The sequence below is a fragment of the Xyrauchen texanus genome, chromosome 17 (genome assembly GCF_025860055.1).
Source record: "Xyrauchen texanus isolate HMW12.3.18 chromosome 17, RBS_HiC_50CHRs, whole genome shotgun sequence".
In the NCBI taxonomy this organism is placed as follows: domain Eukaryota; kingdom Metazoa; phylum Chordata; class Actinopteri; order Cypriniformes; family Catostomidae; genus Xyrauchen; species Xyrauchen texanus.
This window is the reverse complement of record NC_068292.1, coordinates 33,832,401-33,855,667: the sequence shown is the minus strand read 5'-3', so window position 1 is coordinate 33,855,667 and position 23,267 is coordinate 33,832,401. Positions and strand designations below refer to the sequence as shown.

The following is a 23,267-nucleotide window of genomic DNA, read 5'->3' as shown; positions in this document are numbered from 1 at the left end:
ACACAAACGTATTGATTCGGTTCAGAAGACATTAATTGATCGACATGAGTCATGTGGATTACTTTTATGCTGCTTAAATATTAGGAATGTGTGAGACTAGTCGACTAAATGGTTCTAATGCTGCTAGTCGACACTGGAATTACTAGTCAGATAATATTATTCCCCATTAAACTTTTTAACATTTTTACACATTTACGTTTGGCTTTATATTTTTTCAGAGGATGCACTTAAATTAATGTCATATTAATGTTATACATTTTAAATATAATTAATAATACAATATTATTTAAAAAGAGGATTTCTGTAGCAGATACAAAGTTTCATCTCAGGCTGTGCATGCTTCTTCCCTCTCTCGCTCGTGGCACATGCAGGAAAATGTCCTCTCTCTAGACAAGAAACAAAGCAAAGTAGCTGTGAAATCACTTCGGTGTTTCCCATGTTTCTGTGTCTTGTTGTCAATGGTTCTTAGTCTTGTTATTGGTTCTTTCTTGTAATTGGTTTATGCTTATTGTCTTGTTATCTTGTTTAGAGTACTGTTTGTTCATTGGTTGTATTTTTACCCATGTCAAGTATTTAAGCCCTCATGTTTACCATTGTCCTGCTCTAGTATTGATGTATGTGAATGTAACTTTGTTCTTTTGTTCATGCCATGTCAAGTCTATGTCTATGTCTAGTTTATGTCTAGTTTAGTTCACTTTTATAGTGAAATGTTGGAGTTTACGTTTTGTTTAAATAAACTGCACTTGGGTTCATCTTCACGTCTTCATTATTGTCTTCATCATTGTCCTAGCCAGCATCATTACAGAATACTATACTGCCCATTACTGACCCAGTAGTTCAGCTCCTACACCTACGTCAGGGGAATCATCCCCTGGTACTATGTAATGGACTTATGCTCTCTTGCCAGCGAGGTTGGCTTTAATGAGGTCGCCGTCAAAGACTGTTAACATTTAGGATTGAGTGAACCAATCTCTTCCTTGATGCCTAGCAGTCGCAGTCCACTCAATCTTGCTCAATATATCGACCACGCCCTACAGATCATTGGCTCCACGTTCACTGTGGGGGGAGGCGGATACCCACGACATTGCCACGGCTGAGCCAGAGTTCCACGACATTGCCGCGGCCGAGCCAGAGTTCCACGGCATTGCCGCGGCCGAGCCAGAGTTCCACGATATGGCCAACGATCCAACGCCCATGCCTGTCACAGCCAAGCCGGAGTCAGCTCCAGGCCATGTCACAGCCAAGCCAACCTCAGCTCAGCGGTCCAAGCCCACCTCTGCTCCATGGTCCAGGCCCACCTCCGCTCCACGGTCCAGGCCCGCTCCTACACCACCTTGGACCCCAAGGGATTTTTTTTGCTGTTAGTGTAAGGCTTAAGCCTAATTCCATTTAAAGTGAAGTTTCCAGCATATTTTCCGTGTAATTTTTGCTAGAGAGCATTATGTTTTGTAAACTTATGCTTATTAGTGTTTAATGCATCAATGTGATGTTATTGTGCAATAAATAAACTGGTACTATGATGAAAATCAAGTTTTACTGTTTGCATGACACATACTTCAAATGAACTAATATCGAAGGACAAATGCAGTATGTGATTACTGAATTTACAGCAAAAGTATTTTGCTGTAAATATGTTTTATACAAACATATTTCGCACTGAAAAAAACTCACTTGTAGTTATTTTAGTAAAGTGAAGGAAACGGAACAAATATTCACAGCAAATGCTCTAATTTACTGTAAAATATATGTACAGCAGTACTGTAGATTTACAGTGACAGTTGTAATTTTGGTCTGATTTAATGAGTTAATCTACATTACATTTACTGTAATTTTACATGTACAACTGTATGCTGTATTTTTAACAGTACAATTGTAAACAATTATTTACAGTAGCCTGCTGTATATTTACAGTCTTACTGGCAACTAAAATTGTTAGTTAATTACTGTAAATGTTACAGTAATTGACAGTGTGCTTGATCAGTTTCCCACAAAGCTGACAGTATCAAAACATTTCTGTACTCTTAGCCTTTAGATGTTCAGTGCTCTGAGACATGCTCAGTCTTAAAAAGTGCTCATGTCTCCTTTGTTGTAATTTAAATGTTGACACCTATAAATAGAAGTGTGGTGTTTTCAGTAGCCTGTTGCATTGTGGACTAGTAATCACCTAATGTGAAAGTCATTGCATTCAGTGCAAAGCATCCTAGTCTGGTTCCTCACTACTGATTGCCCATTAATGAACAATTAAAGATTTGGAAGATTGAGTGATTTGATGTGATTCTCTTTGAAAAGATCTATTTTGAGCAGTTACTGACTCCATTTACAGCTGGTATTAAGATGTGTTTTTGTTGATCCGATCCAATCACCCATCAAATATACAGATACACTTAACATTCATTACACACTCTGGAATATGTTAAAAACAATACAATTACAACATCAGTCAATTCAATAATTAATTTTAATGCATTTGGTTGACAAGATTGACACATGCATTAGGCATTTGACATTATTCTAAAGCAGGGGTTATCAAAATGTGGGGCACACCTCTTCAAGTGGGTGCTAGAGCATGTCAGGGGAGGCGTGGACATGGAGAGTGGTTCAATTATTTTTGTCAATAATTAATTTGCTTATAAAATATTAAATAATATTAAAAAAATATCAAGAATCTTTGTGTAGATTCTCTGATATTTGTTAAGCCCGACAATAAAGCGGACGTGGAGTATTAATCTGTAATTACAATGGAGCAGTTTCTGAGACCACCAAATTCGAATCGTTCAGTTTCAGGGGTAAAACCCAAAAGACGACGATACGATAAGCAATATTTAAGTTTAGGATTTACATGGACAGGATCAGTTGATGCACCACAACCTTTATGTGTTGCTTATCAGGAGATTTTAGCTACAGCATGCAACCTGCTAAACTCCGCAGACACCACTTTTTTCTCAGCTCAGAAAAAAGTTGTCTGAGAATTTGTGAAATTAAATGTAAAGGCTACTGAAGCGTTATATCATGTTGCACTGCATATTGCCAAGGCGGGCAAAGCACATAACATCAGAGAGACATCGATTCTGCTGGCAGCCAAAGATATGTGTTCCTTGATGGTGGGAGAGGCAGCAGCTTATAAGCTTGATTCTATTCCACGCTCTGACAACACATTGGGACGGCAAGTCTCTGACATGTCACAGGATGTGAAGGAGCAAGTGTTGGACAGCATCAGGCACAGCCCATTTTTTTGCACTCCAGATCTACGAATCCACTGATGTGGCCAGCTGATGTGGACTGGTTTGACTGAGATGGACCATTATTGGAATTTAAATTATGTTTTGTTGCATTTTTTCTACACCAATGTAAAAATGATATAGTATAAAAAGTTGAATATTCAATGTCATAATTCAGTTAATAACTTCTGATAAAATGATTCAATAATGTTAAACAATTGTCTGACAATCTGTTAAGATGTGTTTGTGTCAGAGGGGGGCCATCAAGAACGTTGTGTCACAAGGGAGGCCCACTGTCTTTGACTGTGAAAACCCCTTGTAACAAATTTTCATTGTCAGGCAGATAAAGGAGGAATAGATAAATAAATAAAACAGATATCGCTTTCCAGCTTGTATTAAACCAATTAAGACTGCATTTCAGCATACATTGAAACAAAGTCCAGCTTTTCAGCAACAATCATGAACACTTTCTGATCACAGATACACATTCACTGGTTTGTCACTCTTTTCACTCTCTCTGTGGACTGGGTCACCTTTTATCTCCTGTCTCTCACAGCAAACATAGAAACGGTAATAAGAAGCAATTAATCTCAGGTGAAACTCCTTACCGCTTTCTCTACAAATGGGCACTCGACCATGCCCTCACCTCCACACCCCTTTTCTAAACCATTTTGAAGCAATTTGGGTAAATATAAGAGTACTATTTTGAAGTCTTTTGTAAGAGCCACACTTCCTGCTGCCAGGTGGTGGTGCTATGACCGTGACCCAAAATAGCCACATTCAAGTGATCAACCCACATTACCAAACAAACAGCTGAATTTTCATCAAAATCACACAATGCACACAGAAGATATAAGGTATAACTTCCTGTTTTCCATTTTTCGACATAACTTAATTGCTTCGCCATGGCAACACCATTTAAAATAAAAGAATCTGTTCGCAATTTAGGATCTACAATGTCTTGGTATGATGTTACACAAATTTGGTGCCAGTCACATGAATCCCCTCGGAGGTATATTTAAAAGTTCAGAGCCTTGATTTTCAGAAAATCCAACATGACGACTTCCTTTTGCGGAGATAATGACTGTGAGTATGAAAGTTGTTCAGTTTTATGAGACCTATATATATATATGTACCAATTTTGGTGACTGTAGGTGAAAATTGGGGTGCTACCGATACATTCCCATTTTCATGGGAGCACTACAGGGTGATCTAAATCACAATATCAGACATAAGAAGAAAATATGAGACACTTCCTGTTTCCATATTTTTTGCCATTAATTTAGTGCCTCGCCATGGCAACACCATTCAGTATATCAAAAATTAAGCATCTTCAATGGTCTTCGCATAATTTTGCCCACATCTGGTGCCAGTCACATTAATCCCTTTGGAGGAGAATTAAAAAATGTAGGGCCTGCATTAAAAAAAAAAAAATCCAAATTCAATCCAAAATGGCTAACTTTCTGTTGAGCGGAGCTAATGAATGTATTTTTGAAAGTTGTCTGGCTTGATGAGAACAATATATGTACCAAGTTTGGTGACTGTAGGTGCAACTGACCCCACCACTTTAGTCAAAAGGTGGAGCTACAGCTTGATGAGATCTATTTGTGTGCATATACTTTGGGGGATGTTTTGGGATGTCTTCATTTTCTGCTATGTTCAAGGTGTGGGTTAGGGTTAGTTAATTGTAGTTAGGAGGAGGGTGTGGCCGGGCCATGAGGTTGCACGCCAGGCGCTGAGTTGCCCCATCAATGGGAGAGAGATAAGGAGGAGCCGGAGAAGCCAGACAGAGAGAGACAAGGAGCTCTCTGTGTGTGTGTGTGTGTGTGTGTGTGTGTGTGTGTGTGTGTGTGTGTGTGTGTGTGTGTGTGTGTGTGTGTGTGTGTGTGTGTGTTTGGTTATGTTGAAAAGCAGTTTTATGTTATGTTTTGTTTATTATAAGTCTTTTTTGGTTGATAACCCAGTTCCCACCTCCTCCTTTCCAATGAACAAGAGGCATGTCTGCCATACTGGCTGACGAATCTCAGGATTGGAAGAAGACGTGCTGTCAGAGAGCCCTCACCGCTGACAGAGGATTGCGACACCGAGGATACACATACTTATACACATACTGGAGCGTTACATACTGGAGCTTCAAGATTTGCAATACTGGTTTTAAACATGGAAACTGAGATTTCTAGAGCCTGAAAGATACCTTGTCAAAACCTAGATGCATCATAATTCACTTACCCTTGTCTTCAGGAGATTAACAAATTAAGACATCTCACTGCTTTAGAATCCCTAAAAAGAAAGGCTATTTGCTTTCTGGACCATCATAAAACATAGGGTGACCACAATGGACACCATGGACACTAGTCAACTGAGCTATTGTCCATTGAAATGTGTTTCAATAGTTGATAACTAACCATGGCTCATGACAGAATTTGTCCAACATATTCTATGCTGAATTCTGCAGAATGGATTTTTAGATGGCAAAATGTGTTAAACAGAGCTGAGGCTGCTCTGTGGATAATGTAATGCATTTAAAATTGGCCACAACATTTAAAAAAGGAATGTGCAAGAGTAATGAAAGAATGACACTCATTCAAATCATCTGGAATTCTCTCAGTAAAATTCCTTGTAAGCCTGCTCATTGGTAAAATGCACAGAATCTTAAACTTAAGTTTAAAGGTATGAATTCTTAGGACAGGGTTAGGAAACTGAAGGTTATAGTGGCCCAAAGCACATGTGGAATGTGAAATCAAGCCTTAAAATTTGAAGTGGCCTTTCAGCTGTGCTGACACAGACAGACAATCTAGACATACCATCCCACAGCCTTAAACTGTGTGGGCTGATTCAGCAGAAAAGTAGCTGCAATAAAACTACTCCATCCTAATTGGCTTCTTGTTTCAGTTTGGATAGGAAAATGTGTAGTCTTCAGTCATATTGTTGTTTTCATTGCCTGTGTTAAGGGCATAAAAACAAGTTTTTTTTTCCCGATTTTATTTCTAAAGAAAATCTGAGTTGTTAGTGGTGCCATAACAATGCTATGGTGTTTACAGTGGTTTATAATATTGCTTCGGATACTAGGGTATTCTGAGTGGTTGATAGGGTGTTCTGGAAGGTTGCTAGGTGGTTGCTCCCCTCTGAACCCCTCTTTAAGTCTATAGAATGTGTTCGCCCATTTAATTGTCTGCCAGATGAAAATATATCCCATCACTTAGAAAAATGATAGCACACTTGTAAAAAAAATGCTTTGTCGTGTAACCTAAAAATGCTTCATGTAGTAGCAGCTTAATTAACTGGTTTTATTTCAATTAAAAATATAATTTTATATTATTATTATTATTGAATGAATGAAGAAGACAACCTTAAGCTGCACCAACGGAAGTAATTTTAACCATTCAGATAAAGTAGAAATAGCTCCTTAACAACTGAACATTTTAAATTGTTTCATTGAAACTCTCCTCAACAGGCTGCACAATTTGAGAGTAGCTACTACTTTCATTCCTTTCTTTACATATTTGTTTTAGAAGAAGATAAATATAAGACTAAAAATACTCTCCAGTTACATTACAGGGATGGCTGTCTTTTGTGTGTTTTGTTACCTTACACTGGTAAATGAAACATTCAGTGAAACATCATCTGCCTGACACTGATGAATCTACTCGTCAAACTTTAAGGGACCTGGAAGTAAAATGTTGGTGTAGAGTGAGTTGTGGAATTGTAACCTCTTCAGACATGTTGTCCCACTGACATTTAAGGGGAAATATCAAACTCTGAGGGTATGATTTCACTAGTTCATAATGCTCGCACCACAGGATTGCATTACATTTGAAAAACAAAACCAGGGTCAGGGTTCAAATTAAAGTGTGTGTTGTCTTTTTTACTGTTTTCAAGCATGTTGTCTTAACAGCGCTAACTGTTGGTGTTTATACTTTTGGGGGAAATTGAAATGTGTTAGTCATAGTTGTCTCCGCATTTTAAACCGTGATTACCTACCCCAAAAATTTTACACTATTCACCTTGGCATTCTTTTTCATATTTTCCCTTTTCTGACAAGCAGTTATTGCGAGAATCATTTTGATGTTGCACTTTGAATTTAACAATATCTGATTTTGTATACAAAAGTACAGCTGCTTCAACATTTAGTTCTAGGAAATAACAACAGCTCCATTCATTACATCAGAGGGTCATGGAATGCTAATCTCAGAATTTAGCAAAAGTTTCATCTGGATTATTAATGAGAGCAGCTGGTTTTGGAGGTTATGACAGTCAAGGGCTACTGTGCAATGAAAGCTAATGTTCTCTGTTAGTGGTACAGAGCATTCTCTTTCTATTTAACTTAGAACTGGGTTCATCGAGCCAGTTATGCAACAGTCAACAGCATACAACCACACTCCCTGCTCTATGTGTATATGAGGACATCTTACATGAAAGCATTGTGTCTCTTAGTCTTTTGACCTTGTTAACCAAATATGCGAAACAATATGTTGTAACTTTCTCTACATGACATGATAATGAAGTTACACAACAATGTACCATCTCCTCAACATGACACAAATTTGACTCATATCATTCATATCAATAGCAAAACACCAAAGATTAATACTTTAGGTTAGACTGAATATGAGTAACACAGCACCACTGATTAAACGTTTATGTTCATTTTTGGCTTCTCTACCAATAGGTAGTATAAAATAAAAAATGCTATTATTTCATTTTGGGGTTTGCTTTGTTAATAAATTTAAAAAAAAATTACTGTAGCTTTTTTACATTCTTATTACGTTAAAATTATGTCTTTTCTTTTACAGTAAGTCCATTTGTTAAGCTTTTAGTATTGACAACAAAAAGGCAAAACACAGTAACTACGCTAACACTGAAACAGAGAGAAATGTCTTCATAGTAACTTTTAGGTTTTAGTGCAGATTATCTTAATATATTTTCTATGAATCTGAGCATAGTCAAGTCATACCCATCAGTCAAAGGACAGATCATAGTCTAAGAGTCTAATAATTCAGTTTTGACAAAATGTAAAGTTATTTGCCGTTATACAGCAGAATGTCAAATCACAACCACACACGCACACATTTGTATCCTCAAAGGGCTTCAAATCCCTAAGCAGGTGTATTCATGGAGGTGTCTTGATGAGTAAGCAGCCTGTGGATGACTGTGCAATCCCATTAGCTGCTGGTAATAACTGCCCGTCTAAGACCCTTTTCACTCTCCCTCGCCCCTGGCCCACTGCCCTGCCATGTCCTCCACCTTCTTGCACAGTCCCAACATGTTAACTGTTATTGATTCCAAGATCAGGAAGATGAGCTCAGGTTTCAATCAAATGTTATGCTGGGCCATTCTGGCCAAACTGATTATCCCGAGATAAAAGCAGTTCCTTTTGTGAGTAAAACAGTGAGCGTATATTCTTCATGTTGCACCACCGACTCTGTATCCCTAGGTTATTTTTATTAACAGTTCCCTTTGTGCCAGCACCCCATGGTTCACATAGCTTTAGAGGTTGTTTGTGAGTGTGTGTGTATATCCCAGGGAGAATCATAAATAACAAGAGACCAATGATGACCCCTAAGAGACTGCAAATCATATTGGCTTTGAGCAGAGAGCTCTGCACACGTCCATTCTTTAAAATGAAAGCCCACTCCATGTACCATTATTGTTGAGTCTGCTGCATTCCAGTGTTGACTCAGTGTTGCCCAGTAAATAGGGCAGTAAAAGGGATAGTTCAAATTAAAATGAAAATTCTATCATCATTTACTCACCATCATGTTGTACCGAACCCATAAACCTTATTTCTTCCTTGAAAAATTTTCAGAATGTTAGCCACGTTGACTCAATGTATGGAGAAAAAAAAAAGATGCATTCAAACTGAATGGCTGTCATTCTGCCAAACATCTTTTTTTGTTTTCCATGGAGGAAAGTCAGAAAAGTTTGGAATATTTGGCATGAGTAATTAATGATGACAGAATTTTTTATTTTCTGTGAATTATCCCTTTAAGCTGAATAAAATTCCCATAGATATAGCGATTGGGAAGGCTGACTTAATGGGGCCCCAACAGTCAAGTCAACTGAATGGGTCAACAGTTGCTGTGACCCCTCGGCTCTTAGAGCCAACCACACTGGGGCACTGGAAGATGATGCTTTTATGATCTTTTCAGAGCTCCATTGAGGTTTTACTAAGGCCCTCCCAGTTCCCACAAATCCTCCCAAAAGACTCATCAAGGCATAATGGATTGGAGGGCCCAACATTTACCCATGGAGGAAAACAAATAGTGATCATGATGACGTCCGAAGAGCACAGCGATTCAGCGTAATAGACTGGCTCATATATGTCATAGAGATCACACACAAATCATGACTGTAAAATAAACTGAAGACTTTTGGCAATACATTTTTTTTGTTTTTAAATAAAAAGATCTACCATATTTAGCGTTCCAACCATTATGGACCAACCTTTTGTAGAATAAAAGATTAATCATAGACCTTTTTGATGTGGAAAAACTTTTAATTTGATAGAGATAGTTCATCCAAAAATGAAGGCTCTGTCATCATTCACTCACCCTCATGTTGTTCCGAACCCAGATGACTTCCTTACTTCTGTGGAACACAAAAGGAGATATTAGGCAGAATGTCAGGGACTAACAGCCTCCAATATGATCACACTGGAAGTCAGCATGTTGTTTACGAGAGTTCCAGTACCTTAGGATTGGACACATTATGTTGACTGTCCAACAAGCGCCATCTCCTATTAGATATGTTTGCATCGGCTCCAACATGATTACCTACCCCTGTGGTGTGACCGGGAGCACACTGCGTCAGCAGCATGGGAGACCAGGATTTGGAGTCGAAACGGGAAGTAGTCATACATCAGTCACGAGAGCAATGTTTAGGTTTGTAAGTACAGTTTTATAAATTATGCATTCTTCTTCACCATATTACAGCCTATAAAGCTGGAAACTACTCGCTTTACAACTCGATTTTGTCGCCCCTCCGAGGACATTTCACCTGGAAAATGGTTGATTTCACTGTGAGATCAACCTGAAGCCTCAGTCACCATTCACTTTCACTGTATGATGCAATGAAAGGAAATGCTGACTGAGGATAACATTCAGCCTAATATCTTCTTTTGTGTTTCACAGAAGTAAAAAAGTTATTCTGGTTTGGAGCGACATGAGGCTAAGTAAACAATGACAGAATTCTTTTTTTTTTATTGAAATATCCCCTTAATTTTAATTCAAAGGTCCTTTAATCGTGATAAAAAATTATTGTTTACTTACAAGGTTTATTTTAAATTGCCATGTCCCCAAGACTGATTTTTGTGTAATAAAAATATGAGAAGGGAAGTTAAGAAGTTGTGCAGTGAGAGACTTGTGCAGGCATGAAGACAAACACAGCAGGAGACTAGAAGGAAGTTATTGTACCTCTTTTTGTGGCCAGTTACAACTATCCACATTTTGTTGCTTTAAATAACAAAAGAGTTGCAGGTTTAAATGCTTTTATTAAGAACTCAATGAGCTAGAAGCCAATGAGGTTTCTTCTGTAAGTGGAAAAAAAATCACTATTAACCATCACATTATGTAACATTAATAAACCTCTATAAAAAACATAGCTCAACGTATAACACATTTGAATATGAACTGAAAAATGTTGTGATGTGTTGGCTACATGTATATCACACTCAGTCCAGCCTACAGGAATGTCACATTGAAATGAATTCACATGAATCTGAGAATATTAGAGCACAATTGATTTTCATAAAAGAGGGTGTAGCCTACCTATTACACTAGTGCAACATCTGCTATTTTGTTTATATGCAAGTTAAAAGGAATGTTCCACCTCAAAATGAAAATGATTTACTCATCCTCATCCTTTACTCTCCAAACCTGTATGACCTTATTTTACAGTAGACCTCAAAAGGAGGTGCTTGGTAGAATGTTAGGGACTGACAGTCTCAGTCACCATTCATTTTCATTGTATGAAATAAAAGATGAGCGCCAACATTCTTCAAATTGTTTCCTTTTTTGTTCCATTGTAGAAGGAAGTCATATGAGTTTGGAACAAAATGAGTCTTGAGTAAATGGCGGCAGAATTTTAATTTTTTTGATGAACTACACCTTTAACATTAATTGTTTTCTTTTGGCTCAGGCTTTTAAAACATGGCTTGGAGGAATAAAGTACAGAAGACACTCTTCCTACATTATTTACAGATATTACGTGTATAGACCGGCAGGCGCCGGGCATCACCCATTGGGGCCAGGCCTGCAAACCACTCATTGATTGGGCACAGCTTTAGTAAAGTGCAGGATATGAGTATGTTTAGTGAATTATGTCGACCATAAAAGATGTGCTAATGGTGCAACCTAAATTGCATTGGGAGTTGTATCATTTGATTGGCCCAGTAATTTGTTTTTAATTTGATTTAATCTGTATTTTCCATTTTAAGGCACCAGTAAATAACTAAGGGTGGCGTGCATTGTCACACAGTCTTTGACTAATCACTTTTTTTTCACTAATCTTGTTTTTGTGAAACAAAACAAAGGTCTTGCTGAGAAATAAAAGTGGTTTTGGGAACCCGGTAGTTGCTACACTCACGCATTATTACCAGACAGATATTATCAGTAAAGAGTTTACAAAGAAATTAACGCAAGAAAATGAAACTTTACAATTTTACACACAAATGATACCCCGGAGCAAAAGTTGACCTGGGACAGAAGCTCCATTGAATAGTCAAATGTTGTTTACAGGCAGGGAACACATTAGCAAAATCCTTCAGTGTTAATCAGACAATTCCTCACCCAAATCTGTTGACTTCCACTATGCAACACAGTTGTATTTATTTGCCTGTAAGGATTTACAGAGAAAGCACACCAGCACAATAGCATTTTTGTTGAAGTTTTTAAATGAGCTTGAGATTGCTGCAAATTGATTTTTACAGCCACAAAACAACCAATCTTGAAAATGTATTAACAGTGAAATTGTAAGTATATTAATAATAAATAAAATTTTAACTTATCAAACACCTTAAAAGAAATCTGGGATGCGCTAAATTTAAATAATGGAAATAGAAAAGGTGAGATAAAACTAGAAAAGAAAAATAAATACTAGACACCATGTTTCAAATTAATTGAGGCATGGAGCAAAAATATCCCAAAATTAAAATAGCTTACATTGAAATTCTAGATACAAAATACCAGTACATGACACAAAGTATACAGTATTTTTATGGTTTTAAAAATATGCATTCATAAAGATAAATATACCATTTAAAATCAACTCCAGGGGGTAAATATTGTCATTTAAAAGAATAGTTCCCCCAAAACTGAAAATTCTCTTATCATTTACTTACCCTCATGCCATCCCTAATGTGTATAACTTTCTATCTTCAGCAGAACACAAACATAAAGTTATTAGAAGAATATCTCATCTCTGTACATCCATACAATGCAAGTGAATGTGATCAGACATTTATAGCTCAAAAACATCACATTAAGGAAACATAAATGTAATCCATATGACTCGTGTTTAAATCCATATCTTCAGAAGCAATATATTAGGTGTGGGTGAGAAACAGAACAATATTTAAGTCCTTTTTTGTAATACACTTTCAGATGTGAAGGTGAAACTAAACAGGCACCACGTTTCTTTCAGATGTAAAAGTGAAAGTGGAGATTTAGAGTAAAAATTTACTATTATTATATAGTTTCTGAAGATATGGATATAACCACTATGAATTACCCCTATGTTTCATTTATGTGATTTTTGGAGCTACAAAGGCGTGATCGCCATTCACTTGCATTGTAAGGACCTACAGAGCCGAGATATTTGTCTAAAAATCTTCATTTGTGTGCTGCAGAAGAAAGAAAGTTATTTACATCTGGGATGGCATGAGGGTGAGTAAATGATTAGAGTTTTCATATTTGGGTGAACTACTCCTTTAACAGTTAAATGCATTTGTGGCACAGCTAAACATATCTTACACAATGCAGTTTTTAGCATGTTGTTCTGTTTGACTATTTTTATATTGATTGTTATACACAATCCATTTATTGTGGTATCTACTTAACTGTAAGCTACAACCAAGTCATGTAAATCAAGGTCTGCTTTTTCCATCACATATTTTCCATTTGTTTGCAAATTGACCTGCAATGCTGCCTTGCTGTATCATAAAGTGCATATGGGATCTTTAAAAATATATAATACTATGTTTCCAAAAACACATATTTAATGCCATCTAGTGGTTAAAAGTAAATCATACATATTTATACAGAATATGTATACACATTTTCAAAACAAGGTAGCTCTCTTAAACTTTTTTATGACTCTTATGGTAGTTTGTTCTGATATAGCCACAAAATGGAATGTGCTGGAATGTACCGAGTATTATCGTGTTATTAGGAAATGACCACTGAGAACAAAGCATTAAAAAAAATTCTAGAGTTTTAAGAAGTTGTTGGAAGGTTAAAAAGCACATATGTGTAATAACTAACAGTCCCACTCCGAACTCCAATGTCGTCGGTTGTTCTATTGCTGCTGTTGGTCTGGTCGGGATGCTCAAACAAACAGCAATGTTTTGATAGCACCACAGAGCCACCGAACTGACTGACTTTACCTATGAATGGCATACTTAAAGCTGTCAATGCACATTAACCTGGGATATGAGAATGTATTTTTAACACTGAAAAAATGACACACTTTCACCTTTAACAAATGGAAAACTCTTCCGTAAAGAAAAAGGTCTAGTAAATGCCATCTCCTAATGAAAACCATATTGTTTGCCCTGACACTAGCTCTGCCATGACTTCCTGTCTGAGTTTCTGCCACCTCGCGAGAGATGAGGTGAAGAAGTATGTGTGCCGTACGACGTGTCATCGTCGATCATTTAGTCCAACTAGCCGAGCACTTTCCTCCCACAACCTTCTAGCCACTGCATCATCTTTACCTTCTGGAGCAGGGTCTTTTTCAGCACAATCACTGTGATATACATAAAACTCATTTTAGCATACATACTTGCAGGGTGCGAATTACACATTGACAATATTACCTCATCTACACATCTTTATACATATTATATTATTATTATCAAATACATAGATTTTCAAGATTCCTAGTGAAGTTGGGGAGTATCTGCTATAAACTTTAAGCTAAGCATTGTCTACATAGCATTAATTCAATGTCTCATACAGGCTTTATGGTGCTTTAAAGTGGAAATACGTTTACATAAACAGAATAGAGGCCCTCTGCTGTTCTGTGTTTTACCTGTTGTTTTCATTAAAATGACTGTGTAGCGTTTTGTAAACTTTTCTGTAAACTTTTTATATATGCAAGATGCTAGCCTAGAGCTGCTAAGTTTTTGCATATCATTATAGTTTTCTAGAACGTTACATTATTTGGATAATTGGTAAAAAAAAAATCTGTTAAATTTGAAAGTTAAAGAACTGAATAAAGAATAATATATTTAATAATGTTTTAATATATTTTCTGTCCAATTTTGGTGCGTTACTTTCAATAAAAGTGTGATCATTATATTGGTTTGTAGTTTTTCAATTCAGATGAATTAATTTCATTAAATTAATTAAATTGTATAATATTAATACAATTATAAAAAAAAAAAACTATTTTAAAATTTTCGTTTTTCGGCCAAGTGCATCCTGAATTTTTGGTTTCCGTTTCGGCCCAGAATTTTCATTTCGGTGCATCACTATTTCATAGTGAAATGGTCCCTGCTCTAGCAACTGACAAATTCAGGGATTTACCCTGATTGTAGTCTGTTTACCTGAAGTAGCAGCCAGACTTCCTCTCTAAACCCTCTGTGACAGCACAGTAGATGGAGGTCTGTGCACCCTGCCAGGGAGTTTTCATCAACAGCATGGAGGGCACAGACAGTAAAGTCTTTAGCATGGGGTAGCACGACTCAATATGGCGACTCAACTCTGTTCGAATCACTCCTGGATGCAAGCAGTATGAGGACACTCCAGTACCTAAACACGAAAAATGTTTGTGTAAGCGCTTTATTTGTAGATGAAATGGTCACAAAGTTAATTAAATACGGACAATGACACTATAAATGTCAAATTCAAACATGAATGAATACAAAAAATAAAACATTTTCTACTACTTTGTGACCAAATAAACAAAAAATATCCCACTATTAAAAAAGTGAAAATATTTGCTATGCTAAGAACTTTAGTGGTATGTTACCTTTCATTCTTCTTGCAAGTTCTCTAGAGAAAAGCACATTGGCCAGTTTACTCTGTTTATAGCTGACCAAAGGGCTGTAAGGCCTTTTGTCAAAAAACAGATCATCAACTTCAATCTTTCCTGTAAGAAAACACCAACAAATGTAATTTCATTGCACAAGTATGGCTATACACTAAGGGTGATTACAAGTGTCTTTTCATCATTATTACATAAATATAACCAAAGAATGTATACAGTCGGGTTTGAAAATAGCTCCAGTCTGTATTTTAGGCATGCTGATTATCAATCAAAAAGGAGATTACCGCCAACATGAGCAATGCTGGACACAGTCACTACACGGCTGGGGGAGGAGTTCTTAAGCATCCCTAATAGTAAATTGGTCAGAAGAAAATGTCCCAAATGATTGACAGCCAGCTGAGTCTCAAAGCCATCCTCTGTGGTCCACTTGGGGCACATCATCACACCTGTTAGAAAAAAATGACCTGTCTCAAATGTACCTCTAATTCTGTAAGAGCAGTTAGATCAGCCTACGATGAGTTTCTCACTTGCCTGCATTGTTGATGAGTATGTCCAGTCGTTCTTCTGTGGCAATGAACTCTTTGGTAAATTCTTGGACAGAGTAGAGAGAAGCCAGATTCAAGTGTCGGATGACTACATTGCCATTTCCGGTGGAGCGGCGAATATGCTCTGCAGCGTTCTCAGCACGAGTCAGATCCCGGCAGGCCATCACGACCCGAGCCCCTTATTACACACAAGCACATACCTAGACACTAATATACAAACCAAACAGTAAGGGCATTAATAAAGTAGATGAATATCTAAATAATGTGCCATACCTCTGCAAGCCATATCTCTTGCTGTTTCCTTGCCAATCCCAGTATTGGCACCAGTGATCACAACTGTCTTTCCATCTAGGCGAACACGGCTTTTGCAGACCCCACCAGATATCCATTTCCGCAGCACCATAAAGCCTGTATGAGACATGAAATTAATGCTATGTAGACAATGCTTAGCGTAAAGATTATAGCAGATACTCCCCAACTTCACTAGGAATCTTGAAAATCTATGTATTTGAAAATATAATATGTATAAAGATGTATAGATCAGGTAATATATAACAGGTAGTGTGTTGTACAAGACAATAAAAGTAAATATTTAAATATTTATTCTTAATAATACATAATTATTATATAACAAAATTCTAAATAATAAAAAAAACGTAATATTTTATCTTAAATGACATTGAAATACAATTTACATTAAAATTTTCAAAGTCATATTTAACAATATTATACAATTAATATAAGATTTATTACACAACCTGACTTGTAAAGGACTTGACAAACTACACCCCAAACTTAGGAATCAATGACATACAGCACACATAACAGTACAGATCAGAAAACAGACAGTTTTCATAATCAATAAAATAACGATTGTTGTTTACTTTAAAATCTTGATTTGGGATTTTAAAGATTGTAAATAAAGGCTCTAAAGATGTCTAACAACAACTTACTGAGTGCCGCCAACGCGATGACAGCGCAATAGTTTACTCGATCAATTGACGTAACGTGATCCCTCATTTCTCTCAAATAGCAGTGTCCAAATAGAATAATAACCCTGAAGATGTCACACTGGGCGCTCTCGTCTGTGCAGAACGGGGGCTATAAATAGAGCTTGAGCAACTAAAGCAACAGCTTAGCTGCTGCTTTACGCTTCGCCCACTGGCTGATTACGCGCGTCTCTCTGCAAAATTCCCCATGTTTATGAAACTTGTTGCAGTATCACGCACAAAATAAATACATATGTTTATTACACGGCTATTACAGATCTGATTGTAGTTTGAGTAATATTCCGTGTACAATATGCACTATTTGGATATGATACGTATAATGCAAATATTGCCGTATTTTGAGTTTTTGAAGTACATAATTAAATACCACAGCTCGAGCTCGTTTTAGAAAATGGCGCGCGAGCGCGGACTCACGCACGCGCGGACTTAGGCAGATACTGTGTATATATATAGTGTTTTATCAATGCTTTGTGTAAACATTATTAGTTTTTTTTTTTTACAACATTTGTATTCGATGTTGTATATAGGAGAGTTGTTACATGGTCAATAATTTACTTTGTGAACTAAGTTTAGAAAATACCATTCTGTGATGGTCTTTACGGTTTAACTGCAATCCACCAGCAACATGTTGAATAAAATCCCAACACTTTCTGCGTTTGCATTAATAAACGTCAATTGTTACTATGTCGTTGAAAACAAGGAAGCCATTTTCTTGTTCCAGTAACCACTCCTCTTCATTTCGGAGATTACAGCCAATCAGAGATTAGAATCCAAAACCGGATATGGCGTTTTTTATACGATCAACCAATCAGAGCGATAGAAAGAGCTGAACCTCTTCCCACTTCGCGCACTTATTTGTCTCTTCTGTGACGTCCCGGCTGGCTTTGTGTTCTTTCAGTATATCATTTTGAATATAATTCACTACATACTATTAACCGGTAAGTATTATTTATAAATTGGACCATTTTTGTTGGTTGCGCGTCTTAATACACTAATTTGATGGACGGCGTCCGTTATCTGTTCAGAGGACAGGGCAGTATGCGGAGTACGTACTCGGTAGGCGCCGTGTGAAGGGGGTTGCTGCAGCATAATTTGTGACCGAACATTTGTAATAAATGTCGCGCTTTTTTGTCGTTCCGACTAACTTTTTCTTTTCATCCATGTTTACTGTTATTGTGCACATAACTAATGCTTGTGCTTCCGTTCAGTTCGTTAAAACACTCGGAATAGTGCATTTTGTTGCACAGGAACTACTTTTCTCTCCGCGTCTTTCAGTTGTATGAAACCTCATTGTGCGTACTTGCACAATTTGTTGAGGGCGTTAATGAAGTGGTGTGATAGCACAGTGAATACCCAATGCATTTACATGCATGAATATATATATATATATATATATATATATATATATATATATATATATATATGTATGTATGTATGTATGTATGTATGTATGTATGTATATATATATATATATATATATATATATATATATATATATATATAAATGAAAATGTTACTCGTTTAATTATATATTTTTAATGCAATTTTCAGGACGAAGTGGTTTTGTATATGGACGGACGCTGACGTTGAAACCTGTCAGAGCCGGTGAGGGTTTGCACTTCAGATAACGACCCCTAAAATAAAAGTTAAAACTTTATTCACAGTATTCTAAATTCTTTTGGCAGATAAATATATATATATATTTTTTTTTTTTGATAGTGAAGGCATATTTACTGTTTTAGCTCGTTTAACCTTTTGTATTTCAGAAGCATGGATTCTGATTTGTTTATGGAGTGTGAGGAGGAGGAGCTGGAACCATGGCAACAGCTAAGTTCAGTTGATGATTCAGGGGGAAATGCTGAAACTGCTGAGGCAAACATATGTATGTAATTTTCATTCATGGCCATTTGCATGTTTAGATGGAGAAAACAAAAATTGTATTTTATTTCTCGATCACTATGTAATAAAGCGTGTGCTTCTCCATTGCTGTGTCTTCGACTCCTGCTCCGATGTTTGATATAATAGCCGAGCCCAAGACCGTGGTTATCCCAAACCTACCCACTGTTGTAAATACGGCGAGCACTGTTCCACTGCTAACAAATGCATGTGAGTATATTTTGTCCTCTTGCAGCTTTATATTTGATCAGTCCTTCTGCCAATTAATCACTGAATCACTTTCTTTTTCAGTGGCTCATCAAGTTGTTCATACTGCAGATATTCCTCAAACAGTCCAAGGGCAGCAGGTGATCTTAGCACCAGGAGGAGGAGGGCTGGGCAGTCTGGCTCTGTCACAGGTTCTTCTGCCTGGCGCATCTCCTATTGCCAATGCCACCAGCCATCCAATTTTTTTCACCACACAGGTGCCGCCATCCCACTTCATAGGTCCCATCAAATTTCTGGTCATTCATGTGGATCAACAGCAACATTTTGTCTTTATTTTTGTGTATGATACAGGGTCTTCCCGTCCATCATGTCCAACCTGGCCAAAACCCAATGGGATTGGTGTTGAATGTCCAGCAAGGTCAAACTGTTCAGCCTATTACTCTATTTCAAGGTATGCCAGTGTAGACATAACCCTACTTAAAGGAACAGTTCACCCCAAAATTAAAATGTTGTCATCATTAGTGTTCGACCGATACAACGCCGATATATCACAAAATTTAATATAGTAAATAACAAAACATAACATTTCTAATATATATATTAAATATATTTATAATATATATTGAATAAGACATTAATTATAGCACACGTGAAGCGCTTTTACCTTGGGATGCATCCGAAAACTTAGGCAGCTAACTTGCTTCCTAATCAGTTAATAGTTTAACTGACAGCTGTTTTGAATGAATAAAACTATTAAGGAAACTGGTCTACGAACAGTTAGAAAAGCACCTTATTTTCATCCTACCTATGAATACAGCCTCCAAATGCAGCATTTCCTGGTTTTGGATGCAGCCTTGAAGTTGCACACACGCATTCGTGTGGGTCCAGCACAAGCCTCATTTGCCTGACAGTTTAAACGGGCTGGATCACCTGCTTGGATTGACACTGAGTGACCATTATGATTTGTGAATCAGATCAACTTTTGATACTGATCCTGAAGTTTTGATTCTGGCTGATGCACTACAGAGGAAGACATTAGAGGAGCGCTCAACGGGAAGAAAACGCTGGATGTTCTGGAATTAGATCTTTTAAAGTGAGATATTTGCAAACGGTATATAATACAAGTATCATTGATATTTGTCTTTTATCATTAGAAAATAAAGTTAAAGGAGACAGGGAACTGTTGAGGAGAGACTGTTAGAATGCAGTCTCAGAGGAAGATTTAGGAGCATTCCACAGGATGCTGGATCTGCTGAATTTTTGTGAGGTTGGGTTATTATGTCTATTTAAAAGAGATATGTGCATATTTGTAGACGGTATATGATATTAGTTTTATTGAAATTTGCCTTTTTAGACAAGACAGTTAAAAGTTACAGGGAACTGGTGAGGAGAGAGGGAGTATGAAACAGGTGAAAACTTTAACATTATGAGCTCATACACTTCTGTCACGGCTCTGATATGCGGACTGTTTAAATGACACTGTGTTGTATTATGCTAGTAACAAAATGGCACGTAACAAGAAAACGAACCGTGACTGGTCTTTTACATGTCTATGTCGCTTCACACAAGCAGGCAATTCTCGGCACCCTCAATAAACAAATCGGCCAAATGGGAATATTTAACTGCTGATGCGATAATTAAAAAAGTCAGAATATTGTACGATTTATCGGCCTCTGCGATTTATCAGTTGACCACTAGTCATCAATACACACTTGTCGCCTTTTTTCAAAATTAACGCAATGTGGATGTCATGTATAATCTCCAGGAAAGATTATAAGTGAATACTGGAACAACATATGAGTGGTTAAATGATGACAATTCTTACTTTTGGGTGAGTTATTTGTAAATTGTCATTTACATTGTGGAGGTTTTTGCTTATTGATTAACAATATAACTTTTTTATCCAACTTTTTTGTATTTTAGCGCCAGGGACCCAAATGTTTAAACCAGCTGTTGGAGCAACCCAAATTATTACCCAGCCAGCTCAAATAAGGACTGCAGCTCCAGTTGCAAACAGGGTCCAAACATCCAGCTCCTTCAGCACAGTGCAGATCCCAGCTACTCTCACTATACGTACCACAACAGCGGTCACCCAACCTAAAGTTAATACCATGCCCACCATGACCTCTACAGCCATTACTCAGCCCTCCCCAACACGAACGACTAAAATCGGTAAGATACTCCTGCTGAGAAGAACTCTGTCTTATTGCTACATCTTTGATTTGAAGCAATCAAAGTACGAGGGTCTATACAATCACGACTAAATAGCATTGTTGGACATTCCAGACTTTTTTCTGTGCAATCTTAAGAAGAATATCTCAGCTATTTAGCGATCCATTTGGTTTTTGAGGGGAACACACCAAAATATTACTTTTTCTTTTTCATTATGCATCTTGATATCAGCACTCTCTGTGGCGATTATGATTTCAAGATCGATTACACTTCTTAGCAGCATCTTGCACTCTACCCATGCGTCAAACACTAGGAAGTGTAATCAAGCTTGAAATCATGATCGTGCCTAGAGACTGCATTGTGACAAGATGTAGGCTACAGTGAAAAAGGAGTTACAGTTTGGTCTGTTCACATCAAAAATCTGTTAGATTGTGTCAGAAGACATGGATTGAATCACTGGGCTCGAATGTAGTTTAATGCTGCCTTTATGTGCTTTTTGGAGCTTCAAAGTTTTGGTCACCATTCGCTTGCATTGTATGGACCTGCTGAGCAAGTGATGAGAGAAATGTGATTTTTGGGTGAACTCTCTTTGTTGTTGTATTTAGTATTTCATTTTTTTTTACAATATATTGTTGTATTTTTGCCATCTTTTATTAATTCCCATTTACAGTGACAATAAAGCAAGGAAATGGACCCTTGGACATGCAAAACCTGATGAGTCTTGTGAAATCAGTTACCCTTCCTGGTGGGGCTCAAGCACAGACATTTGTTGTCATGAGCAATCAAAAGAACAATGGCCCTTCTGTTGCTTCCTCTATTATTCCTGTCACAATGCAAAATGTTGTCCAAAGTAAGTAGTTGTTGGTTTTATTTGTACATTGTCTTGATAGTGTATAATCTTCAGTTTAATGCAGGGCTGATGCTACATTGATCAATTTCAACCTCTTTTTTTAATTCAATCTCTTTCTATTCAGCAATCCCTGTTACAAATACATCACCATCATCATCTTGTCAAATGTGTCCTCGGTGTGGTGCTCAGTTCAAAATGATAGAGGCTCTACGGAGTCATATGTGTGTAAGTACACAAATTATTATTTTTTTTTTAACCAATAAGTATTAAGCTTAAACCTAAATTAAAGTAAGGCTTATTTAATAATACCTTTGCATTAACTTTAAAACTTGTTCAAAAACAATCATGGTTACAATTTAAAGATTGATTTGATCCTGGTTTTAATTTTACATTAAACATTGTGAGGGAAAAATTAAGGAAATTATTTAAAGCTCCTTAGCAGCTTTTTTGGTGCAACATTCTCTTTCTCTGCCCCTTTAGTTCTGCTGCCCAGATCAGGCCCAGATGACTGCCACAAGTGGTGCTGCACCTGCTGTGAGCACCCCAGCTACACCACCTAAGAAACTCTCTGTTGTTCCCAAGATTAACATGGAGAACAAACCTATCGAGGCTAGGGAGTCCAAACTTGTCATGTTGGTGGATGACTTCTACTATGGCACTTTTGAGGGGAATAGAGTCTATGTGCCTTTGGACAACTCAAAGGAACCCTTATCATTCAAATGTCACTCCTGTAACAAGAAGCTGAAGAATAATATTAGGTTTGTTGTTTGACAGTCAATTCAGGGCTATGATATTGGGAATTATGGGTTGTATCACTGTAGAAAATTTTCCCCTTGATACATATGTTTTATGTTTTTTTAGGAGCTTTTGCTGATGCATTTTACAAAGCTAAAGTTTATTTTTATATTCTAGAATGCAGCAGTTCTGTTCACAACATGTTTGTTCTCCTGGCAGATTTATGAACCATATGAGGAACCATGTTGAATTGGAGCAGCAAAATGGGGAGATGGATACGCACACATCCTGCCAGCACTGTTTCCGTCGCTTTCCCACACCATTTCGCCTTCAGTGCCACCTGGAGAGCGTTCACACTGCAATTGAATCATCTAGTAAGAGCTATTTTAATTTCTGAAACAGGTCATAAGGGCTCAGGGAAGTTGGA

The 23,267-nt window shown here is 37.2% G+C and overlaps 1 protein-coding gene across 1 annotated transcript; it reads right to left on the bottom strand.

Annotated features, from left to right (window-relative positions):
- Positions 1–10,805: 10,805 nt before the first annotated feature.
- On the bottom strand, positions 10,806–17,407 carry si:dkey-23o4.6 (retinol dehydrogenase 12). Its single transcript, XM_052146891.1, has 7 exons — positions 16,924–17,407; positions 16,244–16,378; positions 15,957–16,148; positions 15,710–15,871; positions 15,408–15,527; positions 14,983–15,187; positions 10,806–14,180 (listed from the first exon to the last, which is right to left on the bottom strand). Exons 1-7 carry the CDS (start codon positions 16,988–16,990, stop codon positions 14,075–14,077), a joined length of 987 nt encoding a protein of 328 aa, XP_052002851.1. The 5' UTR covers positions 16,991–17,407; the 3' UTR covers positions 10,806–14,074.
- Positions 17,408–23,267: the final 5,860 nt, after the last annotated feature.

What these genes read in the sequence shown, in the direction of transcription:
- si:dkey-23o4.6 (XM_052146891.1), bottom strand. Translation starts at nt 16,990, where the DNA reads ATGAGGGATCACGTTACGTCAATTGATCGAGTAAACTATTGCGCTGTC. An exon ending in CATCGCGTTGGCGGCACTCA is followed by an intron (nt 16,379 to 16,923) that starts GTAAGTTGTTGT and finishes TGTCTCATACAG; the next exon opens with GCTTTATGGTGCTGCGGAAA. An exon ending in CATACTCATCAACAATGCAG is followed by an intron (nt 15,872 to 15,956) that starts GCAAGTGAGAAA and finishes TTTTTCTAACAG; the next exon opens with GTGTGATGATGTGCCCCAAG.